At 63.2% G+C, this 22,167-nt stretch overlaps 1 protein-coding gene across 1 annotated transcript; it reads left to right on the top strand.

Moving 5' to 3' along the window:
- Positions 1-19,750: 19,750 nt before the first annotated feature.
- ABHD16B (abhydrolase domain containing 16B) lies at positions 19,751-21,792 on the top strand. The gene has a single exon (XM_047852420.1). It carries the CDS (start codon positions 19,871-19,873, stop codon positions 21,272-21,274), a length of 1,404 nt encoding a protein of 467 aa, XP_047708376.1. The 5' UTR covers positions 19,751-19,870; the 3' UTR covers positions 21,275-21,792.
- Positions 21,793-22,167: the final 375 nt, after the last annotated feature.

Below are 22,167 nucleotides of genomic sequence, written 5' to 3'. Positions count from 1 at the left end.
TGAGGGGCGGGAGGTGTGAGGCGCCGCGAGGTGTGAGGGGCGGGAGGTGTGAGGGGCGGGAGGTGAGGTGAGAGGGGCGGGAGGTGTGAGTCGCCACGGGGTGTGAGGGGCGGGAGGTTGAGGCGCCATGAGGTGTGAAGGGCGGGAGGTTGAGTCGCTGCGAGGTGTGAGGGGCGGGAGGTGAGGCACCGCGAGGTGTGAGGGGCGGGAGGTGTGAGTCGCCACGGGGTGTGAGGGGCGGGAGGTTGAGGCGCCATGAGGTGTGAGGGGCGGGAGGTTGAGTCGCCTCGAGGTGTGAGGGGTGGGAGGTGAGGCACCGCGAGGTGTGAGGGGCGGGAGGTGGTGAGTCGCCGCGAGGTGTGAGGGGCGGGAGGTGAGGCACCGCGAGGTGTGAGGGGCGGGAGGTGTGAGTCGCCACGAGGTGTGAGGGGCGGGAGGTGTGAGTCGCTGCGAGTTGTGAGGGGCGGGGCGGTGTGAGGCGCCGCGAGGTGTGAGGGGCGGGAGGTGTGAATCGCTGCGAGTTGTGAGGGGCGGGCGGTGTGAGGCGCCGCGAGGTGTGAGGGGTGGGTGGTGTGAGTCGCGCGAGGTGTGAGGGGCGGGAGGTGTGAGGGGCGGGAGGTGAGGTGAGCGGGGCGGAGGTGCGAGTCGCCGCGAGGTGTGAGGGGCGGGAGGTGTGAGTCGCACGAGGTGTGAGGGACGGGAGGTGTGAATCGCCACGAGGTGTGAGGGGCGGGAGGTGTGAGGCGCCGCTAGGTGTGAGGGCGGGAGGTTGAGGCGCCGCGAGGTGTGAGTGGCGGGAGGTGTGAGTCGCCACGAGGTGTGAGGGGCGGGAGGTTTAGGCGCCGCGAGGTGTGAGGGGCGGGAGGTGTGAGGGGCGGGAGGTGAGGTGAGAGGGGGCGGGAGGTGTGAGTCGCCACGGGGTGTGAGGGGCGGGGAGGTTGAGGCGCCATGAGGTGTGAGGGGCGGGAGGTTGAGTCGCCGCGAGGTGTGAGGGGTGGGAGGTGTGAGTCGTCTCGAGGTGTGAGGGGCGGGAGGTGAGGCACCGCGAGGTGTGAGGGGCGGGAGGTGTGAGTCGCCGCGAGGTGTGAGGGGCGGGAGGTTGAGGCGCCACGAGGTGTGAGGGGCGGGAGGTGTGAGTCGCTGCGAGTTGTGAGGGGCGGGCGGTGTGAGGTGCCGCGAGGTGTGAGGGGTGGGTGGTGTGAGGCACCGCGAGGTGTGAGGGGCGGGAGGTGTGAGGGGCGGGAGGTGTGAGTCGCCACGGGGTGTGAGGGGGCGGGAGGTGTGAGGCACCGCGAGGTGTGAGGGGCGGGAGGTGTGAGGGGCGGGAGGTGTGAGTCGCCACGGGGTGTGAGGGGCGGGAGGTGTGAGTCGCTGCGAGGTGTGAGGGGCGGGAGGTTGAGGCACCACGAGGTGTGAGGGGCGGGATGTGTGATTCGCCGCGAGGTGTGAGGGGCGGGAGGTTGAGGCCTCGCGAGGTGTGAGGGGCTGGAGGTGTGAGTCGCCGTGAGGTGTGAGGGGCGGGAGGTGTGAGGCGCCGTGAGGTGTGAGGGGCGGGAGGTGTGAGGCGCCGCGAGGTGTGAGGGACGGGAGGTGTGAGGCGCCGCGAGGTGTGAGGGACGGGAGGTTGAGGCGCCGCGAGGTGTGAGGGGCGGGAGGTGTGAGGCGCCGCGAGGTGTGAGGGGCGGAGGTGTGAGTCGCCGCGAAGTGTGAGGACGGGAGGTGCGATTCGCCGCGAGGTGTGAGGGGCGGGAGGTTGAGGCGTCACGAGGTGTGAGGGGCGGGAGGTTGAGGCGCCGCCAGGTGTGAGGGGCGGGACGTGTGAGGCGACGCGAGGTGTGAGAGGCGGGAGGTGTGTGGCGCCCCGAGGTGTGAGGCGCCACAAAGTGTGAGGCGCCGCGAGGTGTGAGGAGTGGGAGGTTGAGGCCCACGAGGTGTGAGGGGCGGGAGGTGTGAGGCACCCCGAGGTGTGAGGCGCCACAGAGTGTGAGGTCCGCGAGGTGTGAGGGGCGGGAGGTGTGAGGCGCCACCAGGTGTGAGGGGCGGGAGGTGTGAGGCGCCACGAGGTGTGAGGGGCGGGAGGTGTGAGGGGCGGGAGGTTGAGGCGCCGCGAGGTGTGAGGGGTGGGAGGTTGAGGCGCCACGAGGTGAGAGGGGCGCCACGAAGTGTGAGGGGTGGGTGGTTGAGGCGCCACGAGGTGTGAGGGGCGGGAGGTTGAGGCGCCACGAGGTGTGAGGGGCGGGAGGTGTGAGGGGTGGGAGGTGTGAGGCGCCGCGAGGTGTGAGGGGCGGGAGGTGAGGCACCGCGAGGTGTGAGGGGCGGGGAGGTGTGAGTCGCCGCGAGGTGTGAGGGGCGGGAGGTTGAGGCGCCACGAGGTGTGAGGGGCGGGACGTGTGAGTCGCTGCGAGTTGTGAGGGGCGGGCGGTGTGAGGCGCCGCGAGGTGTGAGGGGTGGGTGGTGTGAGTCGCGCGAGGTGTGAGGGGCGGGAGGTGTGAGGGGCGGGAGGTGAGGTGAGAGGGGCGGGAGGTGCGAGTCGCCGCGAGGTGTGAGGGGCGGGAGGTGTGAGTCGCCACGAGGTGTGAGGGACGGGAGGTGTGAATCGCCACGAGGTGTGAGGGGCGGGAGGTGTGAGGCGCCGCTAGGTGTGAGGGGCGGGAGGTTGAGGCGCCGCGAGGTGTGAGGGGCGGGAGGTGTGAGTCACCACGAGGTGTGAGGGGCGGGAGGTTGAGGCGCCGCGAGGTGTGAGGGGCGGGAGGTGTGAGGCGCCGCGAGGTGTGAGGGGCGGGAGGTGTGAGGGGCGGGAGGTGAGGTGAGAGGGGCGGGAGGTGTGAGTCGCCACGGGGTGTGAGGGGCGGGAGGTTGAGTCGCCGCGAGGTGTGAGGGGTGGGAGGTGTGAGTCGCCTCGAGGTGTGAGGGGCGGGAGGTGAGGCACCGCGAGGTGTGAGGGGCGGGAGGTGTGAGTCGCCGCGAGGTGTGAGGGGCGGGAGGTTGAGGCGCCACGAGGTGTGAGGGGCGGGAGGTTGAGGCGCCGCGAGGTGTGAGGGGCGGGAGGTGTGAGGCGCCGCGAGGTGTGAGGGGCGGGAGGTGTGAGGGGCGGGAGGTGAGGTGAGAGGGGCGGGAGGTGTGAGTCGCCACGGGGTGTGAGGGGCGGGAGGTTGAGTCGCCGCGAGGTGTGAGGGGTGGGACGTGTGAGGCGACGCGAGGTGTGAGAGGCGGGAGGTGTGTGGCGCCCCGAGGTGTGAGGCGCCACAAAGTGTGAGGTCCGCGAGGTGTGAGGGGCGGGAGGCGTGAGGGCAGGAGGTTGAAGTGCCCGAGGTATGAGGCACACAAGGTGTGGGGGGGGGGAGGGGGGAGGGGCGGTAGGCTGTCCAGGAGCTCTCTGCCCTTCACTATTTTGCAAGTTTTCTGTGCATCTAAAACTATTCCAAAATAAAAAAATTGTTTTTATTTTTTAAAATATTTGTTTTTGAGAGAGAGAGAGAGACAGAGCATGAGCGGGGGAGGGGCAGAGAGAGAGGAAGACACAGAATCCGAAGCGGGCTCCAGGCTCCGAGGCGTCAGCACAGAGCCAGACACGGGGCTCGAACCCACGAACCGTGAGATCACGACCTACGCGGAAGTGGGACGGTCAACCCACTGAGCCCCCGAGGCGCCCTAGAAAGCTTGTTTTTAAAAAGCAAAAGCTTCAAAAGCCGCCAATCAATCAAACAAAACAGTGGGTCCGGGGCTGTCGCGGCCCAGATGCTCGGCCTCAGCGCGGGGACTCGGGGACACTCCTGGCTCTGCTCTCCCTCCCCCGCAGACCGAGAAGCGTGCGCCTGCGCCTCGGAAACCGCGGACTCTCACAAAGCACTTGCCCCGACACTGTGCCGAGGACCTTGACTCGCCAGGCCGCGTCCCTGCGGTGCCCCCCGCCCCGGTGCTGAGTCTTTGCTCAAGAGAACGCAACGCAGCCTACGCCGCGTGCAACCCGACGCTTGGGTCACCTCCGTCACCCCCTTCGGTTCCTGTCCACACCACGGCCCTCTCCGCCGCTGTCCTGCCTGTAAAAGTCTTGGCCGTCTTGGTGCCACGGGCGCCAAGCCAGTGTGTACGTGTGTCACCCCCAGGTGCGGCGGGTCCCGGCGACATTGGCTGGGTCACCCCCGACCACCCAGTGCTATTTCTTGTGGACAATTGCCAGAGCCTTCGTCTTTGCACACGTGTGTGTCTTCCCGCGTGTGTCCACGTGCGTCTAGGCGTGTGTCCGTGAACAGTGCCTGTGTGTGCCTGGTGGTGGGGGGATCTGTGTGTGCTCGTTCAGAAGCAGCCATTTGTGTGGAGAGTGTGCCAGAGTGTGAGTGTGGGCTCTGTGTGCTTTTGCGCTTTCCTCTCTCCCGGGGGAACAAACCCACGCGTGTGCGCCGGGCCCAGTTCTGGACACGGAGCGGGAGATGGTCCCGCCCAGGCCTCAGGAATGAGGGCAAGACGTGTCTGTGGGTGCGGGGTGGGCGGACACGGCTGTGGGGGTGGACAGAGGCGGGCAGCAGGTGATCTTCAGTGAGCCGAGTCCAGAGGGTGCCCCTGAGGGGGAGGAGCCATCAAAGGCCTGCCTGGGGCCCGGCAGGATGAGCTGGGCTCCAACAACCCCAGGCTGGGGCTTCTAGGTTTTTCCACAAGCTACAGGGTGCCATTGGAGACTTTTGAACAGGAGACAGACTTGATCTAATAATGACTCAGAGAGATTTTTAGGATGCAGAGCTGACGTCGCCTGGATGGAGCAGGTGTAGAAGATCCCCCTCCACGTGGCAGCAAGGGGGGGGGGGGCAGGAAGCCAGAGGGGGCATGGATGTGGGAGCCACCCAGTTGCCGCTGGCCCAGGGGCTGCAGGTTCAACGTGGGGGAGGGGAGCCCTCGAAGGGAGCGGAGCTTGGTCCCTGTGATAAAGGGGAAATCCCGTCCTGGCAGCCAGCGGGGCACACAGCCCCCACCCCTGCACGGCTGGGGTCAGGAGAGGTCATGTGGCGGTGGGGTGACCTCAGCGCACTCCTCCCTCTTGCTCGCGGGGGGTCTTGGGTGTCACCTGGGCAGGCACCAGGGCAGAGCCCCTTCCTCAGGATGCCCGGGCCCTGGGTGACTCCCGCGAGCCTTGCCCGGAGGACAGAGAGCCGAGGGGGAGCGTGGGGACACCGGGATCTGTTCCCTGGGCCCCAGAGTTCCCACTGAGATGTGGCAAGGTGACCTCCAGTCCTGCTCGGGTGGGACCAGCCCCCAGCGGACACTGCAGGATGATGCCAACCCCCAGAAGGGTGAGGCCCCCTCCCGCAGAAGTGCCACCACACAGGTCAGCCTCCCGCGTCCCCTCCAGGTCAGCCCGGCCTGAAAGGAGAAGGGAACGCTTGAAACGGAACACTCCCTCCTCTCCCCATCTCTGTGGCTCAGGCATCCTTCACCCCTGCCGGCCAGCCTGCTCGCACAGACTCGGCCCCCCTCCCTCGCCACTCGCCACCCGGCTGTACCTGCAGCTGGTCTCACGACCCCGGGGGTCCCGTGCCCACACGCCCTGCTTTGGACAAGAGGTTGCTGCTTGAGCTGCCCCCCACCGGCTCCACAGGCCAAGTGCCCAGCCTGCACGTGCACCAACCACTTACTTGTGCCTGCCCCAGGGCTACCGCACCCACTCTGCCCCCAACCGGACCTGCTCCTTCCCACCTCGCGGTTCCCAGCCATCCCTGAGGACCCGCTCCCCACTCTGCCGAGGTCAGACAGCCCTTCCCTCTCCCTCAGGCGGAAGACCCCACCCACACGAGGCCCTGCCTCTGGCCTACCGGCTGCACTTTCTGTCTGTGCTCCATGAGCTCAGGGCCGTGTGGGTTTCCCTTTATGTCCTAGAGCCTGAGGGCTCTGGGGCCAGCCGGGCCAGGTTGGGGGTCAGCACAGCCGTGTGATTTGGGGTAAGTGACTTACTCCTCTGAGCATCAGTCTACGCCTCAAGAACCGACCCGGTAGGGCTGAGTGGGCTGAGCAAGACAGGACAGGGGCCCCAGGACATGCTGTGTTGCTTGACAGCTCGTTACACAGGAGCTTAGCAAACACCAGAGCCAGGTGGGTGCAAGAAGGGCGCAGGTGGGGGCGGCTGAGCCTGGGCTCTGAGGCCGACTGCCGCGGTTGTGAGCCTAGGATGCTGTGTGGGCACCCCTTTCCCGCTGGGATTTGGCCTGGAGTGGTCCTGCGATGCCAGCGGAAGCCCCGGGGCTCACAGACCCCGGGAAGAGGCCACGTTGGAGGAAAGGGGGTTGCTTGGGCCATTGCCGGGCAGTGAGGGAGAACTGGGTGCAGGCATTCCTCCTCTGGGCCCCCTGCCCACCCTCGGGTAGGGTCGGAGGAAAAGCCCAGGCTGAGGGGCTGCAGTGGGGGGCGAGAGCTTGGCCAAAGCCTTGAATGAAGGACCACCCTGCCCCGGGAGGTGGGGGGGGGGGGGGAAGGGGGCAGGGCTGCTGAGAGGAGCTGCCCTGCCCTACCTGGCCAGCCTCCTCTGCCACACAGCCCGCCGACCTGGCCGCCGCGAGGGGAGGACCTGTCGTGCAGGAGTGGTTGTGGAGTGCCCAGAACCAGGTCCCCACCCCAGCTGCCACAGGCTGCCTGGGGCTCTGGTCCCTCCTCCCCTGGGGGGTCCGAGTGCCGGGGTGGTTTTGAGAACCAGAGGCTGGAGGCCTTATCAGACCACAGGTTTTCCTGAGGAAGGAAGGGTGGGCCTCCAGGATGGAGCGCCTCCTCTGGGCGTGCCTGGCTGCTGGAGGGCGCACGGGGGCTGCCCATCTCTCCTGGGGGGCCCTAGCCCAAGACCTAGGCTGGCTAAGGACAAGCTGACGCTGAGGCTGGAGAAGCCGGGGTTCGAGTTTCCGGAACCCAGGGGTGGGGCGGGGAACAGGACTCCCGGAAATCCTAAGCAAACGCTAGCCGTTTCTGGGAGAGTGTCCATAGCACACCCATCAGATCCTCAGAGGGATTTGTGCCGGGTTTAAACTACAATCCCACTCCTGGGGGGTCCGGTGGGACCTGTTCATCAGGTTCACCAAAAACCACGTACCAGAATGTTCAAAGCCACCCTATTTGTAATACCCCCAAGTGGAAAAACCCAGATGTCCCTCAGCAGTAGAGGAGGCAAATAAAATTGGGCCCGTCTCACAGTGGAGCCACCGTCGACTCCAGGCCCCTCTGCGGACCCCACACCGGTGTCATCGAGAGTGGAGCGGAGGGGTTCCCGTGACACTGGTGGGGACCAGTGCTGCCAACAGGGTCACGTAGGATGACCTTTGGGGTGTGGGCCCAGGAGGCCCCCCTGGGGCTGCGATGTCCTGTTTTCTTGACTTGGGTGCTGGCGACAAGATGCATTCCGTTTATGAAAATTTATTCAGCCACACACTTAAAGTATGTGCACTTTTCTGTATGCATGTGGTATTTCAATAAAAGTTATACAAAACAACCCCCAAATCTCTCCACTGACCCCTCCCTGAGAAAGGAGCGTTCCCTGGGACCCTCCGCCCTGTCCCGCATCCCACCAGGGCCTGGAAGGCTCCAGGGACCCTCCAAGGAGGGAGCTGAGAAGGCAGGTGAGGGCGGCCCCTGGGGCATCACTGGGGGGGGGGGGGCGCGCTTCCTCCCCCCTGGGGACTGAGGCTCAGAGCTGGGCTCAGGCCAGGCTCTTTCACAAGAACAGGGCCCAGAGTAACCACACAGGGTGGGGGTCCTGCAGCCTTACAGGTGGGGCCAGGCGGATGTGGGGCCCACCCTGCTGGAGCCTGACCAGCTGGCCTTGGAATGCTGGTCCGGCCTCCACCCGCCTGCGGCCTGCTGGGCCAGGGGTGCCTCCAGGCCTCCTCCCTCCTGCTGCCGCGGGTGCCTCTACCCCTTCCGCTTCCAGAGGCCCTGGGGCTATTTTTAACTCAGCTGAGCTGCTTGTGCTGAAGGTGGACGGAGCCCCCGGTCAAGGCAGGGGGGGGGGGGGGGGAAGGCAACAGAGAGAGCCTAACAGCTGCCTTCCTGCCCCCCGCTCCTCCCCGGGGCCAGGCTTTCTGCGGAGGACGGGTCCTTCTCAACCTTAGAGGGAAACAGCATTCCATCCCGCAAACAAGATGTCCACGGAGGCCACACAGACACGCATACAGTCGGACACATGCCCAGGATGCAGACTCAAACACATGAGTGCATACGTGTGCACACATGCAAGGCCCGGGGACCTGCTCGGAAACATATCAGAGGCACAGAGACTCAGGGCACACACGTAGATCCACGTAGACATACATCCACTCGACTCCACACGAACCTAACCAACCTGGAGACACAGGCACGTACGTGCACGCCGTCGAACACCCACCACCAGCACGTGCGCGCGCACCCACGCACGAGCGCACGCACAGGCACACGCAGATGTACGCACATGCGCATTCCCGTACAAGCGCATGCGCGCGCACGTGAGCACGCACACCCACGCACCAGCGCACGCACCGACGCGCACATACGCGCGCGCATACACGCACCTATAGATGTACGCACGCGCGTATTCGCACCCGCACACTAGGTTGGACACACGTGAGTGGGTAGAAGCGCAGGTGCCCAGAGGCCACCAGCTGGGGGTGCAGGAGGTGCCTGCAGGTAGGGGTGCTCAGCCTGCTCTTTCCCCTGCTCCCCAAGTACCGGCCCCCATCGTCCTGCAGCCCACTGGGGCTGAGCTCCCGGAGCCTCTTACACCTTTCCACCCGAGACTCCCCACTCGCGGCCTCACTCTCCCTCATGGTGAGGCAGGCTGTGGCGGTGGTTGGAACTGAGCTGGTTCGTGCCCTTCTTCCCTCACTTCCTCCCCAGCGCTCGAGCACAGGCTCAGGGCAGGAAACCGGAGAGAGGGATGGGGGAGGCAGCGCCTGGAGAGGTGGCCTCGAGTGTGCTCAGCCCCTTCCCCTTCCTTTTCCCTGTTCCCTACTTCCTCTCTCCTCTCCCAGCCTTTGTTTCGTAGAGCAGCTACCCCCACCCCTGTCCTGCTGGGGGAACCGGAGTCAGGTCCTGGGAAAACCCCAGGTGCCGGGCTGAGGGCCTCTGTCCCTGTGACCCAGTCCAGGGGGAGGAGGGAGCTGGGAGAGACGGGGCTCAGGACCCCACGGCAGGGGCGGCCCGGCTGACTTCCAACTCCCTTCCACCCACACCCCCACCTCCACCGATAGAGGCCCCAGAGGGATGGGGGAGGGCGGGGAGTTGGCCTGAGGACAGGACATCCTCTTGGCAGGACACAGGACGCCAGGCCGGAGGTTCCCAGCCCCAGTCAAGGCCACAGGGGGAAAAGGTCACTGGGTCCCGGGGCTCACCAGTTCCAAGATTGGCCAGTGTCCTGATAGCCAGTCCAAGTTACTTCAAACAGCGACGCCAAGACCAGCGGGGCCTGTACTGATGAAACCCCCCGGCCCCCTGCCCAGGCCCCACCATGGCCAGCCAGGAGGCAGAACGGCCCACATGCCCACCCAGGGTGGCATCGGCCCTCGGGGCCATCCTCAGGGAGCTGCGGGGAGCATGCGAGAGACCAGCAGAGCCAGGTGGTTCCTGTCCCCTGCAATGTGGGGACCTCCACGTTTATAGGTTTGCCTCCATTTCCTACTCAGGAGCCGGCTCCTCCAGGTGAACCCTGGGGCCCACGGCCCTAGAGCAGAGGCCTCAGCCTGGCCCTGACCCTTCCTTGCCAGGACGGGAACCCCAGGGACAGTCTAGCCAGGGTGAAGGCCGGGGAGACCCCTTGCTCTCGCACACCCCGTCCCCTGGGGGCAGCAGCAGAGCCTGGTCTTTGAGTGGACACCCTGGGCTGAGATTGGCTGACGGTTTGGTCTGGGAGATGAGCGTCCCTGGAGGGGCTTGAGGGCAGTAGATCAGAGGACTTCCTGCCATTACCACACCCAGGCTGCCAGGACCATGAGGCAGGCCATTCTCCTGGGAGACGCCCTGGGCTTGGCCTATGGTCCAGTGGTGAACCCAGACCAGAACACCCCCACCTGTTGGGGGAGGCCTGGCGAGTCTCACCATCCCCCCCCCTCCCCGCCCCCCACACACATACCAGCCTCCCGCTTCAGCCTAACCCCCAATACAAGTGCCTGCTGGCCATTCCACACAGCTTCGGCCAGGCTATTCTAGTTACCTGAGCAGGAAGTGATGTCTCATCTAAAAACAGCCTATAAAAGTGAATTATCTCAACACACAGCTTGCATCTAGATTTGCCTCTGTTTACCTAAGAGTTAAAATTATCCAGTGGGATGTTAAGCATAGAGATACCACATGACCCACCTCTTCCACTCCCAAGTGCCCCGCCCAGAGAAAGGACACCTCCAAAACCAGTCCCCGCCACCTCCCAGCCTCAGCTCCTCTGTCACTGCCTTCTTTGACACTCACAGTCTTCACGTCTTTTCAAAAATTAAGCTTTATTGGGGCGCCTGGGTGGCTCAGCTGGTTGGGCGACTGACTTCAGCTCAGGTCATGATCTCTCGGTTTGTGAGTTCAAGCCCCGCGTTGGGTTCTGTGCTGACAGCTCAGAACCTGAAGCCTGCTTCAGATTCTGTGTCTCCCCCTCTCTCTACCCCTCCTCTGCTCATGCTCTGTGTCTCTCTGTCTCTCAATAATGAATAAATGTTAAAATTTTTTTTAATTAAGCTTTATTAAAGTATAATTTACATACACTGATATTCACTAAGTTCAAGAGTGCAATTTGACGAGCTTTGACAAATGAGTAGTCATGTACCCACCCCCACTGTCATGATGTAGAACATTCCCATCACCCGAAAAAGTCCCCTCTACCTCCCAGCATCCATTCTCAACCCTCTGGCCCAGCCGGCCAGCGATCTGCTTCCTGTCACTATAGTTCTGTCTTTTCTAGGATTTCACGTAAAGCCAAATCCTACAGTACATGGGCCTCTGCGTATGGCTTCTTTCACTCAAAAAGCATGTTGCTTTTGAGATTCATTCTGTGTGAATCAGCAGTTCACTCCGGTTCCTTCCATTGTAGAGACAGAGCATAGTTTGCTTACCCACCTTCCAGCTGACGGACATTTGAGTTGTTCTGGTTTGGGGACATCATGAACAGTGCCTCTAGGAACACGTGAGCACAACCCTTTGTGTGAGCACGTTTCATTTCTTTCGGGTAAATACCGAAGAGTGGGGTTGCTGGGTCATTCCACTTCTCGTCTCCTAAATCTGTTCATGTGTTTTTTTCAGGGTGCTCCACAGACTGTGAGCTCCCCAAGGGGTGGAGACCTCAACTGCGTTGGTCGTTGACACGACCAGGGCCCAGCACAACTCCTTGCGAAGAGCACATTCTTAACAGATGTCTGTGTGCTGGTGAGTGAGTGATGGTGGCACCTACCATGGGGGTTTTGGTGACCGTGTCAAGGAAGCAATGATGGAGCCAAAGGCAACAGAGGGGATGATGGGAGAAGTGGCCCCTGTGCCAGCGACGACTAGAAACACCTCCTTTGTCCCTCTTCAGAGATGTCAGGGACCAACATGCTAAACTCACCTGGGGAGATGTCGTGGGGGTCTCTCTTCAAATGCCTCCTCTGCCTCCTCACCTCCAAAGATCTCGAGTCAGCCACTCCCAGAGTCACACCTTGGAGCAAGGGGTCAAAGAAGCCCACACCCACTCTGAAACGACTGGTTCTAGCCTCCTCCCTCTGCGGCCACATCCCCAGCTTGCCACACAGCTGTGACATCTCACAAAGCCCCTCACTCCAAGAACAGCCCTCCTTTCTCCTGAAGACTCAGGCTTCCCTCCCTCTGGCTTCCTTCTTATCAAGTTTGGATTTTGTATTTTCTCTTGAAAACACCAGAAGTGTTAGCATTTTCTATACTCTTCTGGCATCATCTGGAAGAACCCCACCCACCCACTTTTTCTCCTCGTCAACACCTCAGGTGATGCTCACTGCTGGGACAATCCCTATTGTCCGGGAGACAGGTGCCACCGGAAAGCCGGACCTGGGTGGACACTCGACGCCTCTGGTCCCACCGTGTCCCTCCAGGGGCCATTCGATACTGCCTGGTCCCACTCCTCAGAAACTACAGACACCTGCACTGGCCCCCATAGCCCCTCTGCCTTCCCTCCAACGTTGTCACCACCCCTTCCCCAGCTCTTCCTCTGCAAAGCAGTGACCTCTCTGAAATGCAAAGTGAGGTCATTTCTGGAGCTTTCTTGCTGAGAATCCTTCGGTGGCTTCTGAGAAGTGGCTTCCTTTCAAAACCCTTGCCCTATACCTACCTGCTCCCATCCCTAGCCTCATTCCTATTCCACCCTCACCACCGTGGGCCAGGTCCCGGCCAGAGTGGTCTTGTCTTACTCCTCTAAGATGCCAAATTCCCTCAGCCCCGGGGTCTCTCCCAGGGTCAGGCCCTTACGGAACACTCTACTTCAAGAGCTAATGCCTACCCACATTCCTGGTCTCACCTCCTGGCCTGTCCTGCTCTCCCCCTTCTGGGTTGACAGCCACTGGATGTTTGCTCCCTGAGAAGCCCTCCTTTCGGTTAAACCTTTATCTGTGTCCAGCAAGCACCCTGGGGGCAGGGATGCACCAAGGACCGTGCGTAGCTCTGTTCAGCAGGACCAGCACAGCACGTCCTCAGGGAATATCTACGGAATGAGTGGTCCTCGTGGGGAGTGGTGACAGGGAGGGATTAGAAGGTGGGGTGGTTCGAGTCATCACCAGGTGTGGAGACTGACCCAGAGAAAGAACAGCCTTCATCCGGCCTCCTGGTGCCCATGGCAGGAGGTCAGCCCAGGCCCCAAGGGGACATCTCAGCCACGTAAGGGGAGCCCACCCTAGCATGTGAGGCCTCGCTTGAGGGACCCAGAAGATTCCTGCCCCACGTAGGTGTGAAAGCACCACTTGGGACTTTCCAGGGGTCTGTGCCTGCTGACAGGAGCCTTTGCGTGGGGGTGGGGGGGTAGTGCACCAGGGCATTTCCTGCCTAGCCTGGCTCCCCAGGGCCCAGCCCAGCAGCCCTGCTCCTTCCTCCCCCGCCCCAGGGGCTTTCCACAAAGCCTGAGGCCCGCTATTTTTAGCTGAGGGAGAGGGACCAATTCCTGGCCCCACTGGCTCCCCCCTCCCCATGGGAGCCTGGGTGAAACTGGGCCTGGGGTTGGGCCCCAGAGGCCAGGGAGGCAGCCCCTTCCTTCCTTGCCCCCCAGTAAGTCCCTGAGGCGGGCTTGCACCTGGGCAAGCAAGGTGCCTAGCTCCTGGAGACGGCTGGGGCCCGAGTTCCCAGCCTGGGCTCCCGGCCAGGGCTCTCAGCCCAGTGGGCAGGGGCTTGAGCCCTTGGGCGGGGTTGGCCCAGGGCCTGGGTGGGCTACTGCCCACTTCCTGGGGCCGGGCCTCATCACTTCAAAGGCCACTGGCGGCCCTGTGGTCACTCCCTGGCTCCCACGCAGCCGGAGGGGCGGGCCGGCACACGAACCCTGGCGGCTGGGTCCTGCCCTCGGCAGCTTCAAAGCAGCTGGGGTGGGCAGCCCTGTGGTTAGGGCTGCTCCCCAGGGGAGGGTGGGGGACAGGAAAGGGGGATAACGGGGCTTTCTCTGCTTCTTCATCCTTCCCACCCGCTGCCTTCCTGGGTGGGCCCTGTCCTGGGACCGGGGCCGCCAGGGGCCGTGGTGCCTTCAAGTCTGTATAGAGCGTGAGGGTCCAGGTGGGGTCACTCGAGTGCAGACCCCATTAGAGAAACCACAGAAACCAAGGTGGGGGCACCTGGCTGGGTGAGGCAGAGGCCGGCAGGCTTCCCTGTCTCCCCTTCATGTGGTCCCTTCTCTCCCCACTTTTCTGCCTGAAGCAGGGACAGCCTGGAGGGGAGGGGACAGAGGCAAGACAGGACTGCCTGTCTGGGCCGGCCCACCACAGAGGTGGGCTTGACTTCATGCCAGCTCCCCAGGGAACAGCGGGGTAAGAGGGGTGGGCGAGTGACAGCCTCAGAGCAACCGCCCAGAGTTCAGCAGACGCTGAGAACAGAGAGTGCCTTGAGCAAGGGGGGTGGGAGGGGAGAGGAAACTTTCAGGGTCCCCTGGGGTCAGCTCCGGGACAGTTGCCGTTTTTAATCTGCGCAAGAGACTTAGAAGGAGCCGAGAGGGCTGTAACCTAGATCCGCTCAGGCAAGCTCCGGGGGTGCTGGCGGTGTGGCCCAAGAACAGCCCCTCCCCCGGCCGTGCGCCACAAGGCAGAGGGGGACTCGTGGTGGTCTTGCGGGGTCCTGCACCCCTCTGGGCCGGCCTCCCCTCACACACCCCTCCTCCAGACAGCTCCATTCCTCTTCCACTGGGGTGCCAAGGTCTCCGGGGACCAGAGCGTGGCCGCAGGGTGGGGGAGGGGAGTCGGGGGAGGGGGTGCGGGAAGGGGGGATGGTAGGGGCGTGGCGGGGGGCGGGAACGGGTGACTTCTCTGATCTAGGGTCGTGAAAATGTCCCACTCGTGGCCTGGGGCCTCAGCAGAAGCTCGCTTTCAGCCCGCCCACGGGGGCAAATGGGAGAGCTGTGCCCCTGGAAAGCAGCCCACCGGGCCTCCCGGCAGTGCCCTCCGGCTCCCCGGGCTCCTCACCCGGGACCATGACTCTCGGCTGCCAGTGACCTCGCGGACCCTTTCTGCTTGTGTCTCCACCCAGGGCGCGAGGAAGCCCCAGCCCCCAGCCCCCCCCCCCCCGCGCCCACTTTTCCCTGCGTGGGGGTGACCGCCGGCGACCCGGGACGGGACTCGGGGAACAGCTGTGCGCTGACGCAAGGACGCACCGCGGCCCCTCGGCGGGAGGAGGGTGACAGAGCGCTGGGCCGGACTCCTCCGCTCTCCAAGGGCCGCTGTGCGCACTGCGCCTTCAGAGACACCTTCCACCTTACGCCGCCTCGCCGCCTTGTGAGAAACGTCACGCTGCCACGACCTGGAGGAGACAGGAAGGGCAACCTCGGTGCCCTCGAGGGACCTGGGTCCCCGGTGGAGTCACAGTCGCCACAGAGGCTGGTACCAGGAGACGCCGATTCGGCACCCTTTCGGACCCTCTGGGCTCTGCCCTTTTTCCGCCCCGTTGCGGGTTTTCGGGGCCCCACACTGGCGAGGCAAAAGGCGCCCAAAAGCCTGAGACTCAACTCTCAGGTGGAGGGTCCCCCGTCTTTTCCATTCACCCCCATCCCGCTGAATCTCCAGGGCTGGCTGTGTGCGATCCAGGCCGTAGTTTCTATCTGGCCACTTTGGGAGCTGTGGGCACCTGGGTCCCACGGGTGAGGGGTCCCCAAAGGGCGAGAAGCAAACCAAACCGCCGGACTGGAACCCCAGAGGTACAGACTGGCTTCTGGCGCCGGCCTGGTCAGCAGGTCCCGATCGGCCAACATTCATTAAGTTTACACACGCGGGCCGAGAAATACGGAGAGCACAGAGCTGACCCGAATCGCTGTGGAGACAAGCTCCCTCACGAGACTCACAGGCTAGCACAAGCTTTCAGAAGAGCAGCTTGACCACCCGTCCCTTCCATCCGGGCGGGTGCCTCAGGAATCACGGTGCAGGGAAAGCTCCTGGAAGCAAGGATCCTTTGACAAAGGTGCTATGGCAGCCACGGCTGCAGCACCAAAAGGCCTGGAAACCCACATATCCGCCAGCAGAGGGGACATCCACTGGGGCGTCGGCGCCCGCCCGCCCGGAGGAGCGCGCCTCTGACCAGCTACTGGCACGTGGCGATGCTCGTGGCAGAGGCAAGCTGCTGGGTAACGCGCGCATCACATCCATTTCTGTAAAAGCTAACGACACGCTTACCACCCTAGTCCTGACCGTACGTTGTGCGTGTTTGTGCGCAAATGGAGAAACGGGTACAAGACACACCAGGGCCAGGATCTCTGGGCAGCAGGGAGGTGCAGAGAAAGGACAGTTAACTCTCTTCCATCCTGTCTCACAGGTTGCAGTGAGCCTGTTTTACATTTTGGACGTACATAACGGCTGGTGCCATCAACCCCCAGCCGGCTGTCACACTGGTGGGAAGGATGAGGCCCTGCTCTGAGGGACTCCCAGCCACAAGTGACACTAGGCCCCAAGCATACGGTGACCCCTTCAAGTTCAGGTATGGGGCCCCAGGGACCATCCCAGGAGCAGGGCCATGGCCTGCACGATGCCAGGAGGCACTGTCCACACGCCGGAACCTGCAGGAAGGGTACAGGCTGTGCAACACCCAGGGGGGCTGAGCTCCAGGGAACTTGGCCCCATCAGACCAGCCTGCTGGGCTCTTGACCCCAACCCAGACTTTACCCTGATGGTGGGGGGTACAGTGGGGGAGGGGGGAGACTGAGAGACTGGCCCCACAAGGGAGGCAGGAAGGGGAGGGCGTGGGCGTGCACTGCTCCCCATCAACCCCACCATCCTTGAGGGCTCTGGGCTAGTCTCTGTGATTCCAGATGTTCAGCAGCTGTCTTGGCCATTTCCGCCCCTTCTTTGACCCCACATCCGCCAGGAAGCGTCCCCTCCTGTCCTCAGGCTCTGAGCCCCCCCCCACCTTCCCTGCACCCCATTTCCTGAGCAGAGGCCTTTGTGCAGACTCAGCTCCCTATCCCGCCAGGGTGGCTTCAGTTTTCCCAAGGCCCGGGCTCTGCTCCCGGAGCCCTGGGCTGCTGTGGTCAGCTCACAACTGGCTGGACACCCTCTGCCAGGGTGTCCCAGCCCCCACCCCGGCAGCCTCTGGGACTGGTTTTTTCTCTCTTCCTCCATTCTTTCTCCAAGGTTGGCTCTGTCTGCTCCTGCGGCATAAATCAGGGCCTCTAGGGAGGCAGAGCAGAACTGTCCGGGAGGGAGCACTGCCTCGGTGGGGGAGGGTGGAAAGCTCTGTAGGGTGAAGGCCAGAGGTCATAGAGCCCAGCAGGCTCTGTGGGGGTGGGGTGTGTGCTCAGATGTCTGCCTGGAAGACCCTGGGGGTGAGGAGGGGGGTGCCTCCTAGAACTGAGAACTGATCCTTAGGGGTCACAGTCCCACCTTCCCTGAGCAGATGGGAGGGGAGGGGGAGGTTCTTCTGGAGAGGGGACAGCAGGAGGAGGTCTCCCTTCCTGTCACATGCTTTCCTGTCTCAACAGAGCTGGTGGTTCTGGGGCACTTGGGCTCCCAGGGGCTGGGGGGCAGGGCTGGTGGGGTCAGGGGCCAGGCCAGGCACAGTGTAAGAGCCCTAAGGGGCCAAGAGCTCCAGCCTACTGACCTTTGCCCCTCAGAAGCCAGCCTCTGCTCCCCTCCACCACAGCCACCTCCCCCTCCGGCCTTCCTGCTCTTCTGGAGTTGCGGGGGGAGCCAAGGGCAGGTGGGGCCTGGCTGAGGCAAAGTCTGTGCTTCCAAGTACAAGTCTCAGAGCTCACCAAGCTGAGACACAAAATCCCGCAAGCCCGATTTTTCCCTGGGCAATCAAATCAAATGTGGGTATATCTCACATACTCTGAGGACGGTCCTCCAGGACACTCTCAATGCACCCCTGTGTTTGCCTGGATTCAGGCTGAGGACACAATGAGGCCATCTACTCTGCTGTTGAGGGTCACTCCTGCGGTCTCACAAAATGAGCCTGGAGCCTCTGGGTCTGCGCACCCCCCACCCCCAGGATAAACAGCATCTCAGGTTACAAATGAGGTTCCTGCAAAAGTAAATGCCCCCACTCTCCCCCAAAATTTCCACCACCACTTCTAACCAAAGGGCCAGGGTGGACATTTCAGGACCAGGCCCACCACCCCCCATGGGCAACAGCTATGCCCATTCCTTGACCCCAGGTGCGGTACCCTGTGGGCTCCTTCCTGGGGCAGTCTCCCAGCTGCCCCTGCGGCTGCCACCCGGGACCGAAGGAAGAGGTGGGGTTGCAGAGTAGAGAGAGCAAGAGGGGCCCCTTGTCCAGGCGCACCAGGGGGCCCTGAGACACCCTCTTGGTCCTCAGGACCTGATCAATGAGCAGAGCTGCCCAACCTGGGATATGAGCCGGATAGTCAGGAAACTCTGGATCTCACCGGGTTGGGGGGAGGGGCGCCAGGGGTAGAATAGCCAGGTTTAGCAAAAAATAACAAACAAGCCTAAAAGCAGGATATCCAATTAGAGTTGAATTTCTGCGAAACAATTTTTTTTTAATTTTTTTTTCAACGTTTATTTATTTTTGGGACAGAGAGAGACAGACCATGAACGGGGGAGGGGCAGAGAGAGAGGGAGACACAGAATCGGAAACAGGCTCCAGGCTCTGAGCCATCAGCCCAGAGCCTGACGCGGGGCTCGAACTCACAGACGGCGAGATCGTGACCTGGCTGAAGTCAGACGCTTAACCGATTGCGCCACCCAGGCGCCCCTCTGCGAAACAATTTTTTAATAGAAATAAGCCACATGCAGTATCAGCACGCACTTATACTCAAAAAGTATTTATCGTTTACCTGAAATTCAAATTTAACTAGATGTTCTGTATTTTACCCGGAAACCCCCAATTCAGCCCTCCCAGTTCCCTCACTCAGTTTTCTTCCCAACCCTAAGGACCCCAACAGTCTTTATCGCTGCTTCCCTAACCTGGTGGGAGCTGACTGGGCTAGCAGTGGGCCCAGATACACAGGGCAGGAGAGCAGAGAAGGCTTGTCGGAGCCTGGAACCCCCTTCCCAGAGCGCTGGGATCCCTGAGGCAGGTCTGGCTCCCGGGCTCCAAGTGTGTGCCTGGGTTTGCCAGATTCCCTGTTGAGTGGGCCCTCAGAGCCTGGTTTTAATCCTGCCCCCTCTGCGCTTAGGTGGGCTGGCCCTCTCCGGCGCCAGAGCCCTCCCGAAAAGAGGAAGGTACAGCTTGTGGGGTGGTTTGAGTGGGGAGTGGGGAGGTGGCTTGGCTGGGGGCTGAAAATGAGGAACGCTGGCCAGGGAGGACCTACCTGGAGGTCACTGCCTCTGCTGGCATCAGTGGAAACAGGATCCAGAACAGGTGGGGGGTTTCCAACCTGGGCTCACCCCGTTTCCTGAGAAGGAAGGTGTGAAGGGGAGGACAGGGCCCGGGCTGCTCCAGAAGCCCCACGGGGCAGACTCTGCGCTCCCCTAGGGTGACAACCCAAGCTGGATTTCCCGGGCTGCCCCGCCTCGCACAGGGAGGTCTGGGGGCGCGGTTACCTGGCACAAGCCTGGGCAGGGAACTGCCACCCCCAGACTTCTTCAGGAGGCTCTCTTGTCTTTGCAAACTGTCACACAGCCTGGTCACCAGAGCTGCTTCTTCGGGCTGCTGCCTCCCCTCCCCACCAATGTGGGTACCTCACGACGTGGGAAAGGGAGCCACAGCCACCTTAGTTCAGGGCCGTGGGAAGCCCCGCGTCATTTGTCTCACTGAGACCCCTCTACCCCCCCCCCCCCCCGGTCCTCCGCTCCTGACTAGGACGAGGTTAAGGCTGTCCATCTCCAGCCTGTCTGTCCGCTTTCGGTTAAGGAGGGCGGTGGATGCTGCTCCAGGTGTGAGGGAAGGCAGGTGAACTCGGCCTGGAGAGGGTGCAGGCCCAGGAAGGTCTGGGGAGGATGTGGTCGCCGCAGGGTTGCAGGGTCCGAAGCCTGAGGTCCTGGGGGCGGGGCAGAACTCGAGACCCACCCCCCACCCCCTGCGCGCCCCTGCCCTGGAACCCTTTGTGTGCCCATCACAGGGTGTCGCCTCTTTCCCCAGCGACAATGACTCATAAAGCTGGTCCGCGCCGCCTCCCCTCTCCCTGAAAGGCCCAGGTCATAAAGGCCATTGGGGCCAAGCCCTGAGGAGGCACGTCCCAAGACAGCCCCGCGCTGCGCTGGCCCCTGCAGCTGCCCGCCGGGCCGGGCCTGGGCCTCCCGCCGCGACCCGGACCTGGCGACCGGGCGTTACGGCTCACGCCGAGCGCCTGGTAGCCCCGACGCCCATGTGTGTCGTCTGCTTCGTGAAGGCCCTGGTGCACGTGTTCAAGATCTACCTGACCGCCAACTACACCTACAACTTCCGCAGCTGGCCGGTGGACTTCCGCTGGGATGACGTGCGCGCCGCCGGCGGGGGTGGCGGCGGTCACCGCGCGCTGACGTGCGCCGCGGCCGTGGCGGGCGTGTGGCTGCTGCGGGGCGCGGCGCTGGGCGGGGACGCGCCCGGCCGGCCGCCGCGCGGGGCGCGCAGTCAGGCGCAGTGCCTCCTGCAGCAGATCCGCGAGCTGCCGGGCCAGCTGGCCAGCTACATGCTGGCCCACTCGCTGGGCCGCTGGCTAGTGTACCCCGGCTCCATGTTCCTGATGACTCGCGCGCTCCTGCCGCTGCTGCAACAGGGCCAAGAGCGCCTCGTGGAGCGCTACCGCGGTCGGCGCGCCAAGCTGGTGGCCCGCGACGGCAACGAGATCGACACCATGTTCATGGATCGCCGCCAGCACCCGGGCAGCCACGGCCGCGGCCTGCGCCTCGTCATCTGCTGCGAAGGCAACGCCGGCTTCTATGAGATGGGCTGCCTGTCGGCGCCACTGGAGGCCGGCTACTCGGTGCTGGGCTGGAACCACCCGGGCTTCGGGGGCAGCACGGGCGCGCCGTTCCCTCAGCATGACGCCAACGCCGTGGACGTGGTGGTCAAGTACGCGCTGCACCGCCTGCACTTCCCGCCCGCGCACGTGGTGGTCTACGGCTGGTCCATCGGTGGCTTCACGGCCACCTGGGCCACCATGACCTACCCGGAGCTGGGCGCGCTGGTGCTCGACGCCACCTTCGACGACCTCGTGCCGCTGGCCCTGAAGGTCATGCCCCGCAGCTGGAAGGGGCTGGTGGTGCGCACCGTGCGCGAGCACTTCAACCTCAACGTGGCGGAGCAGCTGTGCTGCTACCCCGGTCCGGTCCTGCTGCTGCGGCGCACGCTGGACGACGTGGTGAGCACCTCGGGCCACGTGCGCCCCCTGCCGTCCGGCGACGTGGAGGGCAACCGCGGCAACGAGTTGCTGCTGCGTCTTCTGCAGCACCGCTACCCAGTCGTGATGGCGCGCGAAGGCCTCGCGGTCGTGACGCGCTGGCTGCGCGCCGGCAGCCTGGCACAGGAGGCCACCGTCTACGCGCGCTACCGCGTGGATGACGAGTGGTGCCGAGCACTGCTGCGCTCCTACCGCGCGCGCCGTGAGGACGAGCAGGAGGACTGGGGGCCTCACGGGCTCGCCTTCCCCTGGCTCGTGGGCCAGGACCTGAGCCCGCGGCGGCGCCGGCAGCTCGCGCTGTTCCTGGCACGTAGACACCTCAAGAACGTGGAGGCCACTCACCTCAGTCCGCTGGAACCGGAGGACTTCCAGTTGCCCTGGAGGCTGTAGTCCTCACCCCTCCCCACACGGGAAACCAGTAAAGCTGGCCCTGCCTTGGGGATCCCGACCTGGTGTCTGGGGGAGGGTGAGATGGAACACACGGAACTGGTGCTCTCCCTCACCGGGGTGATTCCCCCCTTCCCTCCTTCAGCTTCTCCCTCAAACACCTGTGGACGTCCCATTCTGCTCCCAGCTTCTAAAGGGAATGTAGAGATTAACCTGACCCAGTTTATGGCAACACTGTGTGATAGGTGCCTTGATCACCTCAAAAGGATGATGGGAGCATAGGCTGTGGGGCCCCGGGAGGTACCCTTATCCTGGATCAGGATACACAATGGCTCTGGGAAATTTGAGTGAGGAAGGGTTTGTACAAGTCACCCCCAGCTGTGAGAGGACATTGGCATTGGCAGACTATAAAGCAGGTCTTAGCCGCCAGACCTCACCAGGAGTTAGTAATGTTGGGCCTCTAGGGTCCCCTCCCCACCTCCACACTCCTGGTTTCGACAGGAAAGGACAACAGACTCAGAGTAACAGGTACTCACAGTGGCATGTCCATGTGGCCTATAGACACACCTGCACTGACCATTCATTTGCTAGGCAAGGCAAATTTGAGCCAGGCCTGGGCTGGGCATCGTTCCCGGGTTCAAGGATGTAACACAGAATGAGAGACAAGCCTTCTGCTCGCCACCATCTGCAATGCAGTTGCTTCCTTACCATCTGCCATGAACTGCATGAAGGGGGCGGGGGGGGGGGGGGAGACTACTGGCCTTCCCCAGCACCTGGGGACTGGGGCTAGTCAGAGCGGGCAGTGCAGGAGACTCTGGAAAAACCGAAAGAAGGCAAGTGGGGCAGACCTATAATTGACAGCACCAGAGCAGGACATGGCCATGAAGCACCTAGGC

Source organism: Prionailurus viverrinus, chromosome A3, assembly GCF_022837055.1.
Source record: "Prionailurus viverrinus isolate Anna chromosome A3, UM_Priviv_1.0, whole genome shotgun sequence".
Lineage (NCBI taxonomy): Eukaryota > Metazoa > Chordata > Mammalia > Carnivora > Felidae > Prionailurus > Prionailurus viverrinus.
This window is presented reverse-complemented; position numbering and strand designations above follow the sequence as displayed.